The sequence below is a fragment of the Marmota marmota genome, unplaced genomic scaffold, assembly GCF_001458135.2.
Source record: "Marmota marmota marmota unplaced genomic scaffold, marMar, whole genome shotgun sequence".
In the NCBI taxonomy this organism is placed as follows: Eukaryota; Metazoa; Chordata; class Mammalia; order Rodentia; family Sciuridae; genus Marmota; species Marmota marmota.
Genome location: NW_026000057.1, coordinates 35802188 through 35824975, shown reverse-complemented (window position 1 = coordinate 35824975; position 22788 = coordinate 35802188). Strand labels below are relative to the sequence as shown.

At 37.3% G+C, this 22788-nt stretch overlaps 1 protein-coding gene across 4 annotated transcripts in view; it reads right to left on the bottom strand.

The window, feature by feature from the left end:
• Npnt (nephronectin) overlaps window positions 1-22381 on the bottom strand; it is a 75504-nt gene extending 53123 nt beyond the window's left edge. Inside the window, exons 1-3 of one of the 4 annotated variants that reach the window (XM_048813686.1) lie at window positions 22002-22381; window positions 19665-19765; window positions 6899-6949 (exon numbers count right to left, since the gene is read on the bottom strand). In XM_048813686.1, the coding sequence (XP_048669643.1) occupies window positions 6899-6949; window positions 19665-19765; window positions 22002-22072 (223 nt within the window). In that variant the 5' untranslated portion in view covers window positions 22073-22381. The remainder of the gene's footprint in view (window positions 1-6898; window positions 6950-19664; window positions 19766-22001) is intronic. The other 3 variants (XM_048813687.1, XM_015484617.2, XM_015484616.2) reach the window with 3 other exon arrangements.
• Between the last annotated feature and the right edge of the window lie 407 nt (window positions 22382-22788).

The following is a 22788-nucleotide window of genomic DNA, read 5'->3' as shown; positions in this document are numbered from 1 at the left end:
AAAATAAAGGAACTAAACTCTTTTTTTTTTTTTACAGAGATGCCAGCCAATATGTAGGAGAATGACAATATTTGAAAAACACTATTTTACAACCATTATTGAAATAACTGATTTGAGGAAAGATGACCCATAGATGCTAAAACTCTCACATGGTTGAATGTTTGCTGGCAAACAGGATATTCAGTTTAAATGTATACCCTCAGAGTACCTTCTAAGAACTAAAGGAAAAGAAGGTCCCTTTCAGTGTAGAAATCTGGTGGATACCACCTTAATCACATGATCAAACTAAGCTTCACCAATAATGGGACATGCTGATACTATATACAATGGCAAGGCCATAACATATTATCACCTATGGAATATTCTTGACCCTCACACCCCAAAAATTAACCTGAACTGAGTGACACACAAACCATAAACAAATTTAGCTTGTAGAGCATTCTACCAAGCAACTGAAGTGAACACTCCAAAAACAACATGTTGAGAAAATATCACAAAAAGTGATATAAATGTACTAGAATAAAGAATACCAAAAAGAAATATCAGCTTAAACGCACAATTTGATATATGATTAGATCTGGATCAAAATAGGAAAAAAATCCATAAAAAACATTATTGAGACTATGAGCTATTTATTACACAATATTATTTTATCTATGTCAAATTTCTTAAGCTTGATAAATAAGGACATTCTACATAAATGTCCTTATTCTTCAGAGATAAATGCGTGAATTCTGAAGTATTTAGGCAAGAAGTGCTATTATGAGAATAAGTTACTTTCAAATGGCACACAGAGTGAATATGTGTAAAATGTTAACAATCTCAGATGAAGAGTATATGGGTATTTACTATTCCTATTCTTTCAACTCTTCTGTAGAGTTTAAATTTTTCAAATACAAAAACAGTAAGTATGAAAACATGGATTCTTTATGAATGTTATTTGTGAGCTGTCATTCATTTTTTCAATGGACTTTAGAGAAGTAAAGAGTACAGATGCTGGAGTTAGAATGCTGGGGTTCCAGCCCTGCCACTTAGGAAATGCATGAACTATGCAAATTACTTAGCTTTGCTCTGCTTTCAAATGGAAATCAGAGGGTGAACCATGGAAAGTTGACATCATCACCATTTTTTAGCTTAAAAAAATCATAAATCCATGCAATTTGTATAGAACTTATTCCAGGTTTGAGAGGAAAGAACAAGAAACAAATAAGGTACTTAAAACAATAACCATCTCCAAGTAAAAGCTCAATAAAATGTTAGTTATGATGAGGTTTCTAAGACAGTAAGGAGAAAAAGCCAGTATCTCAGATACCATATTGAGAGCTGGGGATACAAAGTGAATAATGAACCAAGTCCTCATCCTTAAGGAGGTAGGACCAGGAAGGACAGACAAAAGGAAGTAAAGACCCCTTAATAACAGATGCACATGAAGGGTATGGAAGAGGCAGTGATTAATTGCATAGATTTAGGGACATCACAAAAGGTTTCGGAGAAGATGTAGAAGTAAATAATTTTTTGAAAAAGGATATTAACATGCTATTTGATGTCATAATGTCCGATTTCATAAGGTTATAAAGAACCACACTGTGGTATTTCTCTTAGTTTCAAATTATTGTATCTTTCCAGTTAAAGATAGGATCTGAGATTGAGCAGGTTTACTGAGGAATCACCACAAATGGCCAGAAAATATTAATGTGACCATCATTACCTGTTTCAGAACCAAAATCCCTAAAAGGCTCACTGATATATAATCAGTTTAGCTATACATTGGTTATTTAAAAACAAAACTAACTTTGTGACTGTGTATAGACTATGACTTATCTGTCAGTTTGACCTTATAGTTTAGTTTTTATTTTTAAGGAAAACATTAATTGCTCCAAATTCATCTGATAAAGAACCTTACCCAGAAGTTTGAAAACAACCTAAATGCTCATCAAGAAGAGACTCGTGAAATAAGTGAGAGCATAATGGTCTTTGCCCCTCCAGCACTGTGGACTTCAATTTAGTTCTACACTGCTGTTGGAGGGAACTCACTGATGCATGTTCTCAGCGTGGTATTATTCTTCCCACACCCATTCACTGGCTCCCCATCACTTAGCTCATGATAGGAGATCAAACACTAAGCATGGCATTCGGTACCATATTTCGTGATCTGACTTCTGCCTATTCCTCCAGCTTCATCTCCAACACACACGCAAATGCACTAACTAACTGCAGTTCCCAGGAAGTTACACTAATACCAGCACACTGTCACAGAGAATGCCATCCTTCCCCTTGTCTGCTGGACTCATATCCAGACAGACTTCAACACTAAGTTTAACCATTACAATCTCCAAGATTTGCTTAGCCTTATGTTGAGTGTACGGTCTCTTTGGGGCTTCTATAAGCTTCTGTACATACTTCTGTCATACATTATATACGGGTAGAAATTTATAATACATATCTCAACACTGTATTTTTGTAGCTTTTAAATCTAGTTCCTTCACTAGACTTTGAGTTCTTTACATACACAGTACCTACTCTGAAACACTACAGTCTCCTGACAAAGACAGCCATGACAGGTGTACAAGGTGTTAAAAGAACAGAGAAGAAAGAATTTCTCTGCAGGGAGGCAGGAGTAGGAAAGATGCCAGGAAAGGCTTTCAAGAGGAAATGTGAGCTGCATCTTAAAGGATGAGTAGGAATTCACTATGTAATAGGTGAAGGGACTTTTCCCTCAGAATGAGCAGCATAAGAAAAGTCAGAGAGGCATGAAGCTGCAGAGGTTCTGAAATGCAAGGGCAGCCCACTGTGACTCGGGCTGTAGAGTGAAAAGATAATTCTTCAAACCTAAGGCAGCTGTCAGCCTGAAGAGCTTGTACTTAAAGTCAGGATTCTATCCATAATTGCGAACTATCAGTGGACTGTAAGCAGTAGATGACACAATCAGATTACACTTATATGTTTTCAAGAACATAAACTAAGTGCTTTTTAGAATCGTAAGATCTATGATGCGTAACAAGGTCACTAGATAGGCATAAAAAATGTATTTCCTAAATAATATAATCCACTTATTAAAATCACATCTTATTCATCATCTTTTACTCATTTTATATAGAAATGCCGAGCCCTTATGCCTTTAAAAGTACACTGAACTGAAGCAGACAAGCCATTTCAGGAGCTATTACACTGGGTATAAAGACGTGTGAGGCACAGTCCTCACCTTCATGGAACGAAACTCCAGCAGAATAAATGATACAGTTCCACAACAACCCAAATTACAGGCTCTCTGCAAGTATTATAACAACATGTAGAGAAGGGACAGATTTCCCACTGAGAGCTGAAAAGGCATAAGAGAGGGGCCATGTGAGCTCAGTATTGATTGAGTTAGGAGAGAATACAAACTTAACTAATGTGGTTATCCAGTCCTATCCATTCCTAACAATGATTCACTTTCAGGCAAATATTTGCCTAGAAATGGGAGTGACAATGAGAAAACAGATAAAACCAACCAAAAGGAGAAGAAGATATATGGTTTGTAGAGGGTGTTTTTTTTTTTTTTAAGTCCCCGTACAAACAAATATTGAGTGTATAATCTCTTCCGGGCTTCTATAAGCCTCTGGGCATACTTCTGTCATACATTATATAGAGGTAGAAATTTTTAAGACACTGTATCTCACACTGTATTTCAACTGTAGGCCAAAATGGTAAACCAGAAAGAATTTTTTTGAGAACTTAAAACTATCATGGAACATAGTATTTTACATATCCCACATTCTTCTTCTACTGTAGGTCGATCCTCCACGGTGGCAGCTGTGCCAATCAACCCTGACTGAAGTTGTGATGAGAAAAGGAAGGAAGGTTTGGGTAGGGTGGTGATGGAAGGACGCTGAATTCTCTCATGCCCTTCAGATGCCACTCTAAAATCCAATTTCCACATACAAACCTTTCTACTTCAGTCTCACAAGCACTTCAAATGTGACAAGTCCAAAATTGGTATCATCCTTTGCACCTTCTCCTGTGTTTCTAGCTCACCAAATAACAAGTTAGAAACTTGGGAGAGCCCCTTGGTTCCATCTTCTGCACTCTCCACAACCATCACTAGCGTCACATCCATATTTTATTGAACGTGAATATGAGCCAGTTCCGGAGCCTAGTTCTCCATAAGTATTTTCTCATTTGATCCTCATTAAAAATCCTATGAGGTACTAGCCTTATCTCCATCTTACCAAAAAGGAGCTGTAGCTCAGAAAGGTTAAGCTTCTCAAAAACACAGTTTGTAGTGACAGCCGATCTTGTCCCACCCCTGTCTAATGCCATGAGATTCTCAGCTTCCTCCCCATACCTAATCTTCCAAGACCTGTCCTTTTTTTGCTCCCACTACTAGTACTTAAAATCAAGCTCTGTTTCTCACCAGGTTGACAGTAATAGCCTCTAGTCCTGAACCTCAAGTAATTATAGTTATTCTCTAAATTGCCAAAGAGGAAGTTCAGAAACTGGCCCCAAACATCAAAATGCTTGTAGGTCTGAGACATTTGTCCTGAAGGAAGTGAGTTCCATGGTAAAAAGGGGAGCACATGCTTTTTTTCTAAATGGGGCAACTGCTTGAGAAGCTCCAGCCCACAGATTCCACACAGCAAGGCAGAACCAGTGGTTTTCAATACAGCCTGATAACCATGTTTCCTGTGAAACACTGGCAAGTATTTAAAAAAAAAATGTGAAAACTCTGAGCAAAACAAAATTCACTTGCATGCTAGATCTGGCCCATTTTCACCAACTATATCCTTTGAAATATTTGTAATTTCCCTGCTTAAAATCTTTAGTGGTCTCCTATAACATTGGGTTAAAAAAACGAGCTGTTTGGCATGAAAGACTGTTACGAGTCAGTCTATTCCTACATCTCCCACTGCATTTCTCATCAGATACCCTTCAAACATTTACCTACTGCTGGACTGAAGTTCTTACATTTCCTGGCATCTCTGATCTTAATACACTCTGTCTTCTCAGAGTGTCCTTCCTTTGATTTACTGATCCTTCAGGATGCCAACTCATCACTCAATCTGAGATGTCTCCTGATATGTGCTCACATAGTACCTTATACTAAAACATACACTGTCAAAACACACCTTTCATCCAGTATTGTCATTATCTGGGGGTCTTAAACACTGATAGTGAATGACATTCTTTGACCACGATGTTATTGGGATGATGTCTGAAGTGGTGATTGCAGTATCCTGCTGGTGCAAATCAGCCAGATCTAGCCAGTAACAGCACTCAATACATGTGGGTTGAACAAATGAATCAACTGAACACCACTGAGCCCATGAACTCTTCTCCCCTTGATCCTCCTCAGCAAGAAGTGGTTCTTCCCCTGAATTCCCTCAATATTATGTCCATCTTTTCTATTTTAGAATCATAGAAGGAATAAGAGTCAATCATCTTACCAAATTGAATTCCTTGAAAGCAAGCATCCATGTTTTATCAATCTTTATATCTTCCCAGCACCTAACGCAGCTCCCAGACTCTAGTAAGCTCTCAAATGCTTGTCAGATAAATCACCATAACTCTTAAGTGTTAAGCTTCCACAATTCAATTCTATTTCCTTTTGGTTCCTTATCCAAGTGCAAACATTGCTAGATAACCAAAACTGTTCCACTCTGAGGTTTGCAGATAAATATTATAAGAGAAATGGGAAAGAAATGGTGAAGAAGCACAGAGAGCTATCTGATGAAAAGTTTTATTTTAGAAATGAATGACTGGATAAAATTTCTGCTTCCAATTGATTATTTAGTTCCCAAAAATGGGCGTGGTAAATAAAATGTATTTAAAAACATGTACTATGTATCCCGTGTCTATCCCTAGTAAAACACAGCTCAGAGTTCTTCATTTGTATTCTCTACACACTAATAACGGCAAACATTTATCAAGAATTATTCTATATGGCTAGAAATTATAATGCAAAGTAGGTTTAAAGATTATAAAATTGTGGCTTGAAAAGCAAAATAAAATGTCTAGTTTCTCACTGCTGGCAAGTCACAGGAACAGGTTCCTAACCCAAATCTGTGGGTGACAAGTACACATTCTACTCTTTCCTTGGCATTGCCTCCTTGGCCTCAGCAGTACTCTACCAGTCAATCCTGTAACTGATACTAACTTTTAAAGTCAACCTGAAAAAATATATATTTTTTTAATTTCTAGTACTATCAAATTTGTTCCCAAATGTTTTAAAAATTAAAATCCTACTCATTTTCTATGACATGTGATAATAAGAGTTTAATCAATGAGTTTAAAATACATTGTCTTCTTGGAACGAATTTCACTGAACATTAGAATTTCACATATTTCACCAAAAATTTCCACTAAAATGTCATAGTGTGATTAGTTCAGTGACATTACTCACTGCCCAAAATATTTCAAACAAGGAATGCTCTATATACCAAAGCAATAGCATGAAGATCCATTGGTAAACAGCTTGTAGATTTTATACAATAAAAATATCTCTTACCTGAAGTATTCCATGGAGAATTAATGAATATGAAACACAATTCCCTCAGGTTAATGATAGGCTGGTTAGTAATTTCATTTGGTAGACTTTGTTTTTTACATTTGCTTCTTTAAGTATTAAAAATATAAACTGCCCTTTAGGTTAGAATGGAGGTCAATTTATTAGATTCATAAATAAGAGAAATCAATTGTAAACTGAAGGGGAAAAGTTTAATGTAATAACTGAATTAAAATTAATTTAGTATCATTATAAACAGAATAAGCACATCTCTAAGGAATATTGTCTTCCCAAAAAAGCAACTCAAAAACACAACTAATGTTAAGTACTTTATAGCTTTTAAAGTTATTATTTAGAAGTTATGCCTTTCAAGACATAGATTAGCCAAAATTATTTCAAGAAATATGATCATCTAACCTTTGAGCTGGCACCTTATCCTGGCTATTCTCTGCCTTAAGACGTAGAAAGCTGCAAAACAAATGTCCAAAAAAAGAAATTCGAGATCTTTTCTCTGTAAGGAGGCTGGACTTGGGTATTTATCAACTTGTTACATTCCCGGAGACTTACACATATTCAACTTTCAGTGCTTTTCTGAAACAAAAAAAAAAATCTAGGACATGTTTAAAATAGTAATATTTTAGTCACCATTTTGTTATTAAAAACCATTTGTAACAAAAATATTAACCAATAATTGAAGTTATGCTATTCTTTTATAGTCCAAATTCTAATAAAAATATTTCAGACCTTTTGTGACACTGTATCTTCCAATCCAATTTTCATTTTCAGAAAGTTAATTTTTGGTTCCTAGAGACAGTATCCTTTTATTTAAATGAATGTTGGACAAAACATCTGAAAAAAATCAAAACTTTTGATCAATTAATAATCAAGGTTGGTGAAGTTTAAACCGATACATCTTTACTTACCTGTTTCTTATATATTGTATGTTATGCTCCCTTTTCTCTCCAACTTTGAGAAGGAAATATTAAGTTTTTTATTTTTTATTTTTTCTTCCCTTTCACAGCATTCTCTTTCTTGCATGGCTGCTTGGTTGTCAATAGCAACAAGATTTAACTGTGAAAGCTCCACTATTTCACTTGAAGATGCATAAATAAGCCAGTTAGATGAAAGAAAAGGGAAGAAACTCACAACAGTACTAATAATGATCAGTGTTTTACCAACCTAGAATCCTAGAGGTAAAAGAAGAGCAGATTTTATTATTTCTCTTTTGAATTAATGTCTTCTCTTCTGAAAGCATAAAATATCCACTTTAATGTGTGATTGTAATGTATATCTGCTTGTCTAATTTAAAATTAGGTGAATGGAGCCTTCTTTAAAAGGTAAGAGAAGAAAAAAATTCTAAGTTAAATTTGATTCAATTGAGACACTAATTTAACCATTGATCCAGAATGATTGCTCTGTATTTTAAAAGACACATATTACATTCGCTTGCTAGATATTTTGTTTAAGTTATAACAAATTAGTATTCTGTTTTATTGTTATTTTTAACTTAAAAAGAACTCACTATATCTGGATGTTGACATATTCTTAAAATTGAATGATGAAATGGATCAGATCTAATTTAAGCAAACAGCTAAAAATAAGTCAAAGCATAAATACATTCTGGATCACATATTAGGAAAAACTGTTTATGACTCTGGTAAGGAATGAAACAGAAAAATATAAAAGGATACTGTTTCTTTAGTACCTTTTAACTGCCAATTTTGAGTAATATAATTTATCAAGAAAAATATTTTAGACAATGGCAAAACAAGTCAATAAAGAATAGCAAACATCATTATTTTCTAACTAGCTGTATTAGTACCAGGCCGACAAACAGTTCTATATAGTTTATTTCCTTATAATATCTTAAAGTTGGGTCACATTTCTTCCTACTTAACATAAATTAGCCTGGATATACACAAATTTGGTAAATATTATAGTAGAAATATGTATACCTGTTAAAACTTTAGCATAAAATTTTAGCCAGTATATCATATTTTAAAATTTGCATTTTAAAACTATATAAAACTGTATTTAAAATTTTTTTTAAATGTTAAACTTGGAATAAATTGCTTCCACACAGTCTGGGGTCTAGTCTCTATTGGTGGATAAGGAAATTTTCCTAGGCAATGATCATCACAATTTTTGTAAAGGTGCCAAAAATAAACGCTTTGCATGCATGCTTTTCTTTGTGTGTCTGTGTGCATGTCTGTGTGTCTCTGTGTGGTTCAGTGCACCACAAGCACCTCTAAAATGGAATTCATTAGTACCACATATCCAGAAAAATCTACCCCTTTTTTTTCCATGATAATTTGTTCCCCTATAGCCATTATAGAATAATAACCTGAGTAAACTCACACAACATAGCCAGCAAAGCCATTTGGTTATAACTTACAACTCTAGAACTCCCTCCTGCAGCTTGCCCTACAACCACAGCTTCCATTCCTCTGAGGGGCCTCACGGATATTATACCCTTAACTATATGTTGTTAAAATTCATAGAGTTCTGATAATTTTATGAAATTATAAGTCATATAAACCACAGAAATTAAATTATTCAGGGATTAACTTTTCTTGCCTGCTAAAAACAGGTTTACAGGTTTGGAGACAGCCAGGAGCTTTGGAAAGCATTAAAGAAAATGAGGAATAAGAAACCTTAAAGAACTAAGCCTTCTAATCCAAAGATATACCTGTTTTCTTATGTACAGCTTGATTATTCTAAAAGATTCTAAAATGTCCAAGTATTAGACCAAGTATAGCCTTTAGAAAGGAAATAATAGAAGCGGTAGACCGAAATGCAGATGTGGTTACCACATGACTCAGCCTGGAGGCACACAGCTCCTAAGCAAGCAGCACAGCAGAATCCATATGCTCCCTTGCAGGTGACAAATGCCAGGTACATAAAGGAACGGTGTGCCCTTGCACTGCAAGTGGTTCTACCCCCTATCCCTAATCATCATATAGAACAAAGCAAAGACTCCAAAAAGTTCTCCACACCATAACTTTAAATTTTATGTTTTTCACTGTTGAAAAAGTTGGTATTAGCCCTGCAAACGCTATTCATAGTTATCCAACTTGGTATGTTTGTAACACCAACATCCAGGACAACAGAACCCACAAGTTCATGTAAAGTAAGAACCTGGATGATCCCAACTTCTGGTGCACTACTTCATAAATATTGAAGATATATAATTATTCATCAGACTTCAATATAAGATTAGAGAACAGAAATCTAGCAAGTTCATACATTATCTTCATATTTTTATACTTTCTTCCCTAAAAGTAACTGTTTCAAAAACCACTTCTGCCTTATTTAGAAAATGAAACTGTAAACAAAGCAATGATGAATATTTTAATTCATCAATGAGTTTAAAAATCTATCCCAGGGACAAAGGAACTGAAAACCACCACTATCTTTCATTTGAACTTAGAACAATTTATCCAGTGGAAACTATAAACATAGTAATTATAGAAAACATAAAATCAACTTTAAACACTCAACATACATAAAAAATACAACTAAACATGAGTTGCAATGTGTGTTTTTCTATTAATGAACACTGGCTTTGTTATTTGCTGGCATGCAAACATTTGGCAGATAAGAGAAATGAGGACTGGCCAAAGAGTCTGTTGTTCCTAGGTTCACTGTATAAATGATGCCCAGAAGCAATGTTTGCATGTGTCCTCCATATCCCAAGCCATAATTTGCATGGAAATGAAAGGGTGCATAGCAAAATGGAGAAGAGGTTATATATATCTTATAGTCCAATGCATACAAAATTGATACTAAAATATCTCTTTACAGAACCCACTTATAGTGGAGCTCAAGGAACACCTATCTGCACTCCATTTACAACATGTCTGGGTACCAACTCCATCAATTGCTGACTGATCTTTAAAATATATATTTAAAAAATAAAATAAGTAAAGACTGGCTTTTAACCTACTAAATAATACAGCAAACTTTAGGATCATTTTTAGTGACTCCAACTTGAAGTTGTCTAACTTGGAACTGTCTATACAAATCTCTATAATTTTTACCCTTCACAGCTAGAAATAAAAACTAGCCTTGCATGAACTGCACTTTTAAAGTAAGTGTCTCATCTCACTTTGGAGAAACTTCCATAAAATGACTTTTCAAATCCACCACTGGCTTCATGACAGGAATGTGACTGTGGCCCCTTCCATTCTATCACTCCCCACTCTGTGAAGGACTGCGTGAAAGTCTTTCAAAACTATGTATAGTAAAAGCCATGCTTTTTTCTCTGAAATAACAGTTTGAGTTTTTTTTCCCCTAGTCAACAACATGAATTATTTAAGTAACAACACTTCCATTTTTCCTTTAGCTACTAGAGGCAAAGAGCCAAATTATAAGACATATTTAGTTTCCTATGGCTTACATTTCTGCAGTTTATTAATGCTCTTTCCAACATGTTTTATTTTAACCCTCTTATTCCCTTTAGTCCTTGTTAATTATTTTTATATTTTATTGCATGAAGTCCTAAAAGTTAATTTATACTTTTCCAAACAAGAAAAGACATAAAAACGAAATAAATAAACCAATTCTATTTATATTTCAAGGTATCTTCTAAAGAATCAAAAATAGAAAGTGACTGAACAGAAGGTTTCCACACTGCAATGTTAGCTGAGATTTATCCTTCTTTGAATCACATATTTTATGTAAGAAAATTTATAACAACAAAATGAAAGCTCTTCGGGGCTGGGATTGTGGCTTAGTGGCAGAGCGCTTGCCTACCATGTGTGAGGCACTGGGTTCAATTCTCAGCATCACATATAAATAAATAAAATAAAGGTCCATTGAAACTAAAAAATTTTTTAAAAAATGAAAGCTCTTCAATTACTATACTAATATAAAGATAGGAGATCTCTGTAATTCTCCCTTATCAAATTACATTTAATGGTGATAATGATATACACATAGAAATGTTCAATGTAGTATATTTTATAAAAATACAATATTGAAAATCAGTTAGTGTACATAATCAGGATTATTATGGTACATCTTCATAATAGCATACTGTATAACCATTTAAAAGAATAAGTCAGTTTACATGAACTGATAAGAAATGATCCTTATATTAAAAAAATCAAGATACAGAATGGTTTTTACTTCATGCTATAATTTTATGAAAAGGGTAAACTTTGGAAATGTTTAGAATTATCTTCAAAAATTAATAGAAAATAGTGGTTTTTCTGATGGGAGTTGGAAATAGATGTTAGAAAAACAGGTAAGTAAGGCAGTCTTCTCTCTCTCACACTCTCTCTCTCTCTCTCTCTCTCTCTCTCTCAATATTTCTTTTAATTTTTTATTTAAACATGCATGTCTTCCTTTTTAAGAAGATGAGTTAAGTTGATAATTCAATGAAGACTAGAATAACTAATGGAAAAAAATATATGCCCCTACAATTTTAATTCACTTTTTAGGAATATTTTTGGTACAACAATGTCTGAACATTTTCTGCAATTCTTTTAATCACAATAGGATCTCCAAAAGTGGTACTCAGATGTCAGAATTCTACATACTCCTCCCTAATTGACAATGGTTTAGAAAAAAAAATATACACCATATACATAAGTATATAAATTATGGCTAAAGTATGCAGATAATTAAAGATCAATGATTTAAGCAATTCCTAAGTGCATCTTTCCTAAAGGCAAATAAAAATCCACATCCATAAAATGCAGACAGAGCAATAGACAGGAAGCTATGGGGAGATCTGACAAATCTCACCACATTCTCCCAATATCAGCCAATTGCCACTGATCTGAGTGGAAACAGATGAAAAGTAGGAATAGTCAGAGGATTTTCTTAGGAAAGAGTAGGAATCAGAGCATCCTAAAAATCAAGCAATAGATTAGACTCTAAATATGGGTCTTCCAGAGCTGTGAGTCAATACTGGCATCCATTTTCTTTCCATTAAACTATTTACTACCAAGTAAAAAACCACTGTATACATCATTTGACTATATATATAAAAATTGCCCTGTAGAAATATTAGAATGCAGGCAGAACAACATTTTTTCAACATTACACTCAAGGTTATTTTAGATTCAAAGTAATATAAATGTCTTTCAATAAAAGATAGGTTAATAAATCATGTATAGTTATAAATGAAACACTATAAATCCATAAAAACTAAGGAGGCTTTTTTACATACAAATGATAAAGGAAGACCTTCAAGATGTTCCATTTAGAAAAAGAAACAAGGGACAGAACAGTATATAGTATGCTTTCATTTGTATAAAACAGGCAGGTGACAGGAAAAATATAGGAATCTACCCATAAATATTTAAAATATGTTTTAAAGATACACAAAAATACTTGTCAATACTTATTTCTCTAAGGGTGGGTTTTTGAGGAAATGAGTGCATCTTCTCTTACAAAATAAATTAATATTTTAGAAAGATAGATGGGAAAAAGTTTAAACCTATACAAAATTGTCAGGAAAAGACAGAAGTGCCTGATTGTGGTAGAGGGTATAGTAATGGGATTTAGGCCACTAGAGCCATTCTTTCTAGCCCTTTCTTTTCTCCCACAACAACAAAGGTCCAATCCTGTGCTGAATCTTTCTTACTGTAGCATGCTGCAGGGAGTCACTCAATATCACTGTCACCTGAAAAACATATGGTTGGTTCAGCTGATCCAGAATGCATAAAATATGAGTTCTACAGATAAAAAGCACCAAATAGAAATGTTGGATATTCTACTTGCTTCAGGAGGATGGGTGGGTGGGGAAGTTGATCAAAACTTTCTAAGCAGCAGACAGAGAATGTTGTTTTGGAAATAGGAAGTGCCTCCTTGGTCCTGGTTTGTACCAGCATGGGCACTTTCAAACAGCACATCCCTGGGGCAGGAACATTAAGGCAGATCCAGCTGCTGAAACTGCAGAGACTAGGGTGCTTCCTTTTCTTTGCCCTGGTCTTTCAGTTTGGGAGGTACTAAATTCTAATCCATAAAGATTAAGACTGCCCAGATTAACTGTATGAGGGGATCTCAGGAAATCAGTGGATCTTAATAGTATTATTATAAAGATCAGTTCTAATCGGGGAAAAGAGTGAAAGAACAAAGTGATTTCTGTGAAAAACTTAACTTTGAAGACTACATACACTCAAAAGTTACCTGTATGAAAAGGTCAAGCTTCTTCAACACAGCTTTTAGTTTGGAATCTGCATTCCAAGACCACTCGAAGTTATTCAAAATACATGGTGTTCTTAAACAACCTTTCAAGGGAAGTGGTAGTTAAATAAACTTGGTCAAAAGCCTTACTTCCTAGGGATTTGGGGATTCAGGTTGAGTGCTGAAAGTAATTACAAAATTATCCACTGCCTTGTTTTTATTCCCATCTCAAAAAAAAAAAAAAATCTGCATTTCTTACCGAAAAATTCTAAGGGGAAGCTAATAAATGCAGAACAGTGAACCATGCTCAGGTTCCCTAAGATGGACTGAGAACCCTGCTATTGGGCCCAAATGTCTCAGAAATGCTCAAACAAATGGAATACAAATGGCTGATATGGCTCTGAAAGGTCGATCCCACTCCCAGACTCCCAGTTACATCTGGGGTACCTAAGATTGACAGGTATAAAAATATTTCTTTAGGTGTAAAGCACTAATTCCTGTTCAATACAAGTTGCTCTAGTTGTTAACTATAAGTAGAAAGGCACTCATTAGGAGTAACCTCTGTGTGGGGGGAAGCCACATGTGGCCTTCTAAGATGATACCGAAATTTCTAATTTAAGAGCTGGCAGGTATATATTTCAAAGGTAGAACTCTTGTCTAGTATGTGTGCAAGACTCTGGTTTCCATTGCCAGCACAGGGAGAAGTAAAATCTAATTTATTTTTAATTATTTTTTTTAAAAGTTCAAAATGTAAATAATAAAAAAGATATAATTTATCTAATTTTGAAACTAGGGATGGGAAGTCAATGACCAGAGTAGGGAGCAAAGATTAACAAAGCATCTTCCTTTTACAAGACTGAATTTCTAAACTGGGATGCAAGTAAGAAATTAAATGTGACATTTAAATATTTCATTTACTTAAAAAAATCACTCTGCTTAAACTAATAATAGTTTTTTTCATTAGAAATGCAGAAATAATTCAATAATTTGTTCATCATTCTTTCCAATATTCATAGTAATTATGTTATCCACCTAAAATTACTTGACAACCCAAAATAGTTTCAAAATGAATTACTATTTCACAGTCCCTATGTTTCATGAATCTATGTTTAGCTAAAGCTGATAACAATCTAAATTTTCACTTCATATGGCATTTGTACAGTTGTAGCCTTTATTAAATTTGGGGATGAAACAGGAGGAAATGAGGTTCAGAACTAAAAAAGCAAAGTGAACTGTAGGTGTTGGTTTTATATCTTCTCAAAATCCCTAGCAGAAATATATAACAAAACACCTGCATTTTTCCTGGTCTTTAACGATAAATGAGATAAAACCATTTTATTCATACTATTTCCTTCAGAAACCACAAAATGTTCACTGACAGCCAAAGAACTCAGAAATTAAATAGCTTTGTTGAACCTAGAACTTGTGGTTTTTCTTTGCAACTCTAGAAAGTGTTTTCAACAACAACAACAACAAAATACTACTGTCATAAGCCACACACATATGGCAAAATCTCCAAGCAAAGAGAAAGTCAACCATACAGGAAAACAGCATCTAGATCCTACATGTTCTTTTTTGCCATTAGGAAGTTCTCAGATGGAGTTTAGATCTATAATGTACCTTGGAAATATACTTGTACAACAAGAAAACTGTAGCTAAAAAGTGTTACCTAGCTAATCGGGGACAAAAGTCTAAGCTTGAACTTAGGTGTCCCAAATTATCTAGTAAAGAATTGTTTCCACAGCATACACAGCTTTCTAAAATAAAACATACAAGCCCCTGAGAAATCTCTATTACAGAAGTATCCACATAGTAGGGAAAGAGAAACAGTTAACATAATTAAAATGAAATGTGCCATTAAGATTATGGAAAAGTCAAAGAACCAAATAACTACAAAGCAAGAAACAGAAGTATTTTGTGACAATTTCTGAGTGATTAAGGTGCTGTGTGTTGTCAACATGTAATAATAAATGTATAGAAATAATAAAAAACCTTGATATTATAAAGAGCAACATTAACATTCAATAAAAGGAAAGCCCATGACAATTAGAAAATCAAATTTTGAATTTTGGGTATGCAAGAGATCTATTTATGAGTCAAGAACAGAAAACAAAGAATCAAAGAATAGAAAGAAGTCAAGAATATGAGCTAAAAAGGAATTATGAAAATACAACCTTCCTATTTCTGGAATGGATCATGCTTTCCCAGCAGGGCAGGAATGTTGGGACAGAATATTGGGTGGTACAGGCAGGAAGCAGGAGAACATATTCTGTGTCCATTTGGGTAGCACCTCTGATCCATCCTTCCTTAGAGGGAAGGAATGGAAATTCCCCAGTTGAATGTGGCTTTGTGGCTTGACATAGTAAGCCAGAAGGGGTGGTTTACCAACTAGAGCAACCTACAGTATTAGTCTTTTCAAAGATGTCCATGGAAAGGAGGATAGTAAGTAAAAATGAAATGCGTCCTGTTTTGTGTAGATGTGTATATCTGACCTGCATGACTATTGGGCCAAATGTCTCACAAATGTGCAACCAAATGGAATAAACATTCACAAAACTATCACTGCACTAGGGTATAAGGTCTAATAAATAATATAATAAGGGTACTACTTTCCCACCCATTTGTGTACACACATAAGAAATAACTGAGAGGTTCTGAGCATGGGTGGGAATAGTCCCTTTTGCTTTAAAAAAAAATTTTTTTTTTTTTGAGACAGGGTTGCTAAGGCTGGTTTTGAAATTGTGATCCTCCTGTCTCACTCAGCCTCCCAAACTGCTAGGATTACAGGTGTATACCACCAAGCCTTGCCGCTACACTGTTTGGAAAAAAATTTCCAAAGTGAGTCATGAGAAGGAAAGAGAACCAGGGCACTTTTGATGAGGAAGAGAAATTGCTCCTCATGGAAAAGAATGTTGAAATTATCTAGGGGTCAAAAAGCCAAAAGTATTTTTTTAATTAAATTTCCTAAAAGCTGTTTGGAATTTTTTAAAATAGACAATCCATTACTAAATTTAATTGTTACAGAATAGCAGACATTTTCCTTGAATAAATGTTGTAATAAGCTTATAATTTCATAATGGTTTTCTTCGAAAACCAATCAGAAATATTCCATTCATCCCAGCCTCTTTTTAGTGCCGACCTACCCTTTCAGCTGACCTCTTGCCCCCACATTCCTCTACCTGTTTATATCCAAACAAAGATAGGCAGAACTCTGAATTGACACTTAGACCATCTAAGATTCTGGAAACAAAATACACAGGAAAACGCATCTCTGGATTTATTTGTACAACCTTGCCATCCTCAATGTAAATGGTAAAGAACAATTTGGACCTTTTTAATTTAAAGAATTTTATTTTATTGAAACAGAGAACTTTGCAAGGATTTTTAATTTGCGCAGCATAAATGCAAAAAAAAATGCATATATCATGTCTAACAAATGAAGACTCTGACTGCACAGATGTCCCTCCACAACATTGTTTTCAGTAGCAGTGTTTCTTTACATTTAACTTTACTGAATACATACGTGGTCTGTACTCAGTGCCAAAGATAGTTTTAAGTACTGTACAAATTATAACTCTTTCAAACCTTGGGATGGTCCTTGAGGTTATATACAACTTTGGATTCATTTTAGAGATAAGGAAAATAAAGCACAGAAAAGTTGAATTACTTGTCCAAGGCTACATAGCTAAGAAGAGGTAGAACTGGAAATGAAATCCAGGCAACCTAGCAACAGTGTGCAAGTCCCTCTGCATCACTCTGGCTTTCAAATGTTTACCAAATGAAAACAAACTGATTTTGCAAAATTATCTTATACATTTTTCTAGCATTACCATTTCAATAATTAACTCATACCATGTTGCAGTTTTCTCAGGATCTTAAGGAATAACAAGAGGGAAAAGACAAGTAGTATCAAATACTATATTTGACAACTTATCATACTTGAAAGAACAAAATAAAGGTATAAAAACAATAAAAGTGTCCTGTATCTGATAGGAAAGCTCCTATGTAGACAGTAAAACCCTAGAAAAGCTCTTGAATGGTTGTTTTATAATGCTTCTATAATTCTGAATGGTCTCTGCACTCATTCAGATTCAGAATTACCAAGCTAGCACATATTGAACAAAATTTGATTACTCTATAGAGAAAAAAAGAAAAAACAGCTCCTAGAGATGCTTCCTGGGGAATTCCATATCAACGAACCTCTTAGAGATCTGAGAAGTGTTCTGCTTGGAATTCTTTTAGCACACCTGGCAGAGAGCCTGCGTGCTCCAATTGGCTGCCTTTGGGAAGGTGCACTCCACTGCCGTCCAGGGCATTCTGCCAAAGCAGGCTTGTCCTGGGTGGGGTTGGGAGATTGCGTGAACCTCAAGGCATTTCAACATTTGATTTGGGAGTTTCCTGCAAATTACAGCAGCAAAGAAGGAAGACACTATCTCAATTCCTGCAAAGAGACTAACCATTTTTGTTTGGGAGGGTTATGTTTATGTATTGGGCCAACAGAAGGATCCTCTCTTTACCCTTTGGTTATTACAGCCTGGTGGTTCCTCAGATTCCACACCTGTTGGCCTCCAGCTGTGTAAATACTTCTGACACACTGATATAATTGGCAGAAGCCTAAATTCCATCAGGTATTATCCTTCTTTTTGACCATTTACCCTTCAAAACTGAACAGACTAATCAGTAGGGACACCTGAGCTTTGCCTAGTTCTTTCATTTACTGGAAATTGGAGTTACCACTATTTCCCTTTAACAGGAGGCAATGGACCATCTGTGCAAAGGGTCTACATAGAGGCTTGCACATAGTAGGTAGACAAGAATTATTCCCTTCACCTCATTCCTGATTAGAGACAATAGGCTATGTATGCAATTAGAATCAACCTTTAACTCTCATTTCCCCTCCTTCACAAAGTTAAGGTAAACATCACAAGCATTCTTAAAAGTTTAAAGATGGGCTGGGATTGTGGCTCAGCAGTAAAGCACTTGCCTAGAAGGGGCAGTACCGGGGTTCGATTCTCAGCACCACATAAAAATTAAAAAAAAAAAAGGCATCGTGTTGTGTCCATTTACAAAAAAGATTCTCTCTCTCTCTCTTAAAAAAAAAAAGTTTAAAGAGCTGAAGGAAGTTCTGCCTTTCCTGAAATTAAATTTACCTGAATCTTCACATTGCCAATCCATCTCTAAGACAGGCTCCTCCACTACCTGTCTCAACAATCTTACTCTATTCATCTAAGCTGCTTCTTTGTTAGTGTCTATGTCCTAATGTGAAACTCAACTTGGTTCCCATCATTTCACCAGATGTATAAATCTAGTACCCTAAAGATGCTTCAGAAGTTTATTTCATCTTTTGGAGTTTGTTTGACTGTTCTGCAGGAAGACTGGGATAAAATTTTGAGATCCAGATCTAGGTAAAATTGGAAACAAAGTTCTAATTTTTTTGTGATATAGCTCTGACTTTTACCATTAATATATCCACTTTTTTTGGGGGGGGGGAGACAGAAATCAGTGTTCTGATTTAATATTTTTTTACATGAGGTTGATTTGCAGAACTTACAAATAATGCCTTTTCAGAGTTTTTTTTTTTTTCCTGATCATATTGGGTGGTCTGCTTAAAGCATTGTCAATACAACTTCTCTTCAAAAAAGATTTATGAATGGGCTACTTTACACAACAGTTATGGTGAGGATTACAGTTATGGTACTCTAAGATTATGAGTTTATTTAGTGTAAATACAGTCTAGACTCATTATCTTACCCCATCTCAAAACCTGGAACAAAGAATGGTATAAGCTTGTTGAAAACATAGGAGGTGGAGTATATTGGGGACAAATGCTAAAATGAACATCTTAGATGGCTCCCCATGAAAAACAAAGCTTCTTAATATAGGTGGTTCAGGTTGGAAAGGTACAGAATAACCAATTGGATACTGTATCTGAAAACCCATGTCAGAACTGCATAGCCAAGACTTGCTCAGAAATTATGAGCTCTCCGGTATGTGGAGTGAAGCACTGAATGATGGTATAAAGCCCACCTCCCAGCCTGATACTCACGTTGGCACTGTCCCCAGGACTGGCGAGCCCAGCCCCAGCAGCAGTCAATCCTCCCACCATAACGACATAGGCCAATAGATGACACTATTTGCCTGGGCCACCTACCAAACAAACAAACAAAAAATATAAATAAACAAAGACACTTTTAAAACTAATTCCCTCTTTGTTATTGTTTTAGATCACATCCACAATTTTCTAAAATTTATGCCTGCAGAAATTTAAGGATAAAACACCTTCACAGAAATAGTTCTGCTATGGTCCAATTTCAATCCTCTGACAGTTAAACACACACACCCTCACCAAGTACACAGGGATAGTGTATAAAGGGGGAGAAGATCCTTTCTTAACTAGAAAGAGCACTAGCTAAAACCAAGAATCCTCAAGGCTGCCATTCACAGGGTGGTTTTTGAAGCTTGAAATAAAACAGATTCCTCAAAGACTCACACCTGTTATGGGGGCAGGGAGCCAGTTTTGACTGATTCATTGTAAACTAAAAAAAATATTAAATAATGTAAGACATGTCAAAGAAAGAATTTTTACTATATGAATGGCAGATGTGGGAAGTGCAGAAAGAGGAGAGTCCTCAAAAATCAAAAGCAACAGGGCTCTTTTGGAGATATAACTGGAAAAAGAAAAAGAAAAAAAAATTGTACTAGAAAAAAAGTCTAAACAAAACCAAGGAGAGTTTAAGGTGTATTTGACATCTCAAGTACCTTATGGCTTGAAACTTGCCTGTATCAACAACTCATATTATTTTCCTCTCCAAGGTAAATAATACCTAAAGAAAGTATACAATTTCAGGATACAGATTTATTCACTAGATCACACTTGGATACGTTATTTGCTAAATTGTTCCCTTAAGTGACTTTTTCCTCTAGGAAGATTAACGTTTTAATTGGCTTTTTTAGACATCTTTTAAGAGCTACATTAATATTTTGTGTGCCTAACACATGGTGTATTTTTTGTTGTAAATGTGTGTACAAGGAATGCACACCATACACAAATGTAGGCAAAAAAATGCTTTAAAAAATAAAATAAAAAGGCTTAACCTCTGGTTGCTACTCACTTTTCCTTAAACTCTCCTTAGCTTTTCAATTTCCTTTGCTTTACCTGCCCTTTCTACCCCCAGGCCAAAAGTACAAAATAACCCCCGACTTTCTATTTCCTCCATCCAGGTGGTAAACAAGCTTTTCTCAGCGCTCCACTGGTTCCCCTCTGTTCCCCTACAGGTACAAGAAAGCCAATCAATCGTGCGATTGATTCGTTCCGAGATTGCAGGTAAAACAGGTGCGGCATCTTCAGGGCTGCCAGAGACACACAGAGGTGGGTGGGGAAAGGGGGGCGCTTTAGGAGGGCGACTGGATGGCGGAGTGGCCCAGGGCAAAACCTCTCCACCAGCAGCCATCAGTGCTCAAGGTGATCTGGCCTGTAATCTCGAGGAGGTGAAGGGACCGAGCACGCCCTCCTAACCGACACTCACACTCTTGTCACTCCCTCTCACGCACACCAGAGAGGATCCCGCGGCCTGGGAAACGGCAGGGCGCTGCGCGCTGCAACCGAAGGACCCGCTGAGTGACAGCGGAGACTGATCCCTGGGTTGTTGGAACCTGTCAGAGCACGCAGCAGTCTGGCTCGCCGGAGGTCTGAGGAGCAGTGCGGTGTGAGCTCTCGCCGCCTCCCCCCTACACACACACACACACACACACACACACACGAATACACACACGCGCGCGCATACCCAGGCATAGGCACACACGCACACTCATTAGTAGCATCTCACTGTGTCTTTATTTTGAGACCCCTCCCTGGAGAAGACCAAGTGGGAAGACAAACAGGTCCTGGTAACCCAGTCGCTTCTTCTCCCCGCAGTCTTTGTGTGGATAGCCCTGACAGCTCCGAGCTGTGATTTCATTCTGGTCACCTGAAACTTTCCCCACTGAAGCGTCGTGTAAATCCTGAGCGAGTTCCCGGGTCAAGGGATGTCCCAGGCGTCACCTCTACTTAAAGGCGAAACCGCGCCCTCAAGCTGTGATCCTAGTTTCCAGCCTCTCTTCTCCCCCAGTCCCAATTCCCGAGCCCTGAGCGGGGGTGAGCCGCTCGCCCAGCCGCGAAACCACCCTCTAGGAGCCGGGACTCAAACCCGGCGCGACCTCTCCAGTCCCTGGCAGGCCCTCGGAGAGGCTCCACGACTATACTCCCGAGAACCTGTGCGGTGGCCCAACTTCTGGGCCAGAGAGTAGCTTCTCTCGCTGCGTAAACCCCACGGGGAGTGGAGCCCCAGAACTGTGAGTGTGAAATTAGCGCGGGAAGGAGAGGGCGTCCCGGGGCCCAACTCACCTCCCGTCGAACTCGGCAGCCGTCTGCAGGTAGAGCGAGGACAGGAGCACCAGCGCCAGGGGGAAATTCATGTTGGGCGGCGAGTCCCGGGAGTGAGAGTCGCCGAGCGCCGGGAACAGGTTGAGGTTGCTGGGCGCGGGGGAAAGGCGCAGTCTCCTCCTCAGCTCCCCAGAGAAACTGCAAGTCGCGGGAACCCCCTACCGCCTCCGCCTCGGCTCCTGCTGCCACTCTGGAAGGAGAGAGGCGCGACGCGCAGCCGGAGCAGGTCTGCAGCGCGGCTCCGGGAGCCCCCTCCGGCTCCCTCCCCGCGAGGGGAGGCGCTGCAGGGGGAGCTGCACCGCTCGCAGGGAGGGGCGCTAGGGGCGGGAGGGGCGCGTGCGCCTGACTCCCAGCGCTCCCAGCTTCGGCACAGGGTGGGGGCTCTCTGCCCCTCCCAGGGGCCCAGCAGCTCCTGCGGCTCAGGGGCTCGTATTCTATGGGAAGCCAGCGTCTCTACTTGGCGGGCCAATGGGGCGAGCCCGAGGCTGGTAGAAAAGTTGCAACCCTGGCCTGGGAGAGAAAAATAGGGTGCTCATCAGGGAAGGGTGAGCAGGGAAGAAAAAGGGGTCCGAGGCGTAGGTGCACGCCCCGCGGGTTTCGCCCGAACAGGTGGTGACCGCAGTGAAGAACCATAGCTTTCACTGGAGGGCAAAGAAGCCCGAGATGAGAAAGGTTTGTGGGGTGGAGCTGAGCAGTGTCTGCATTCAGTGAAACCACAGCAGGACTTGGACAAATTAGCGAAGGCAAA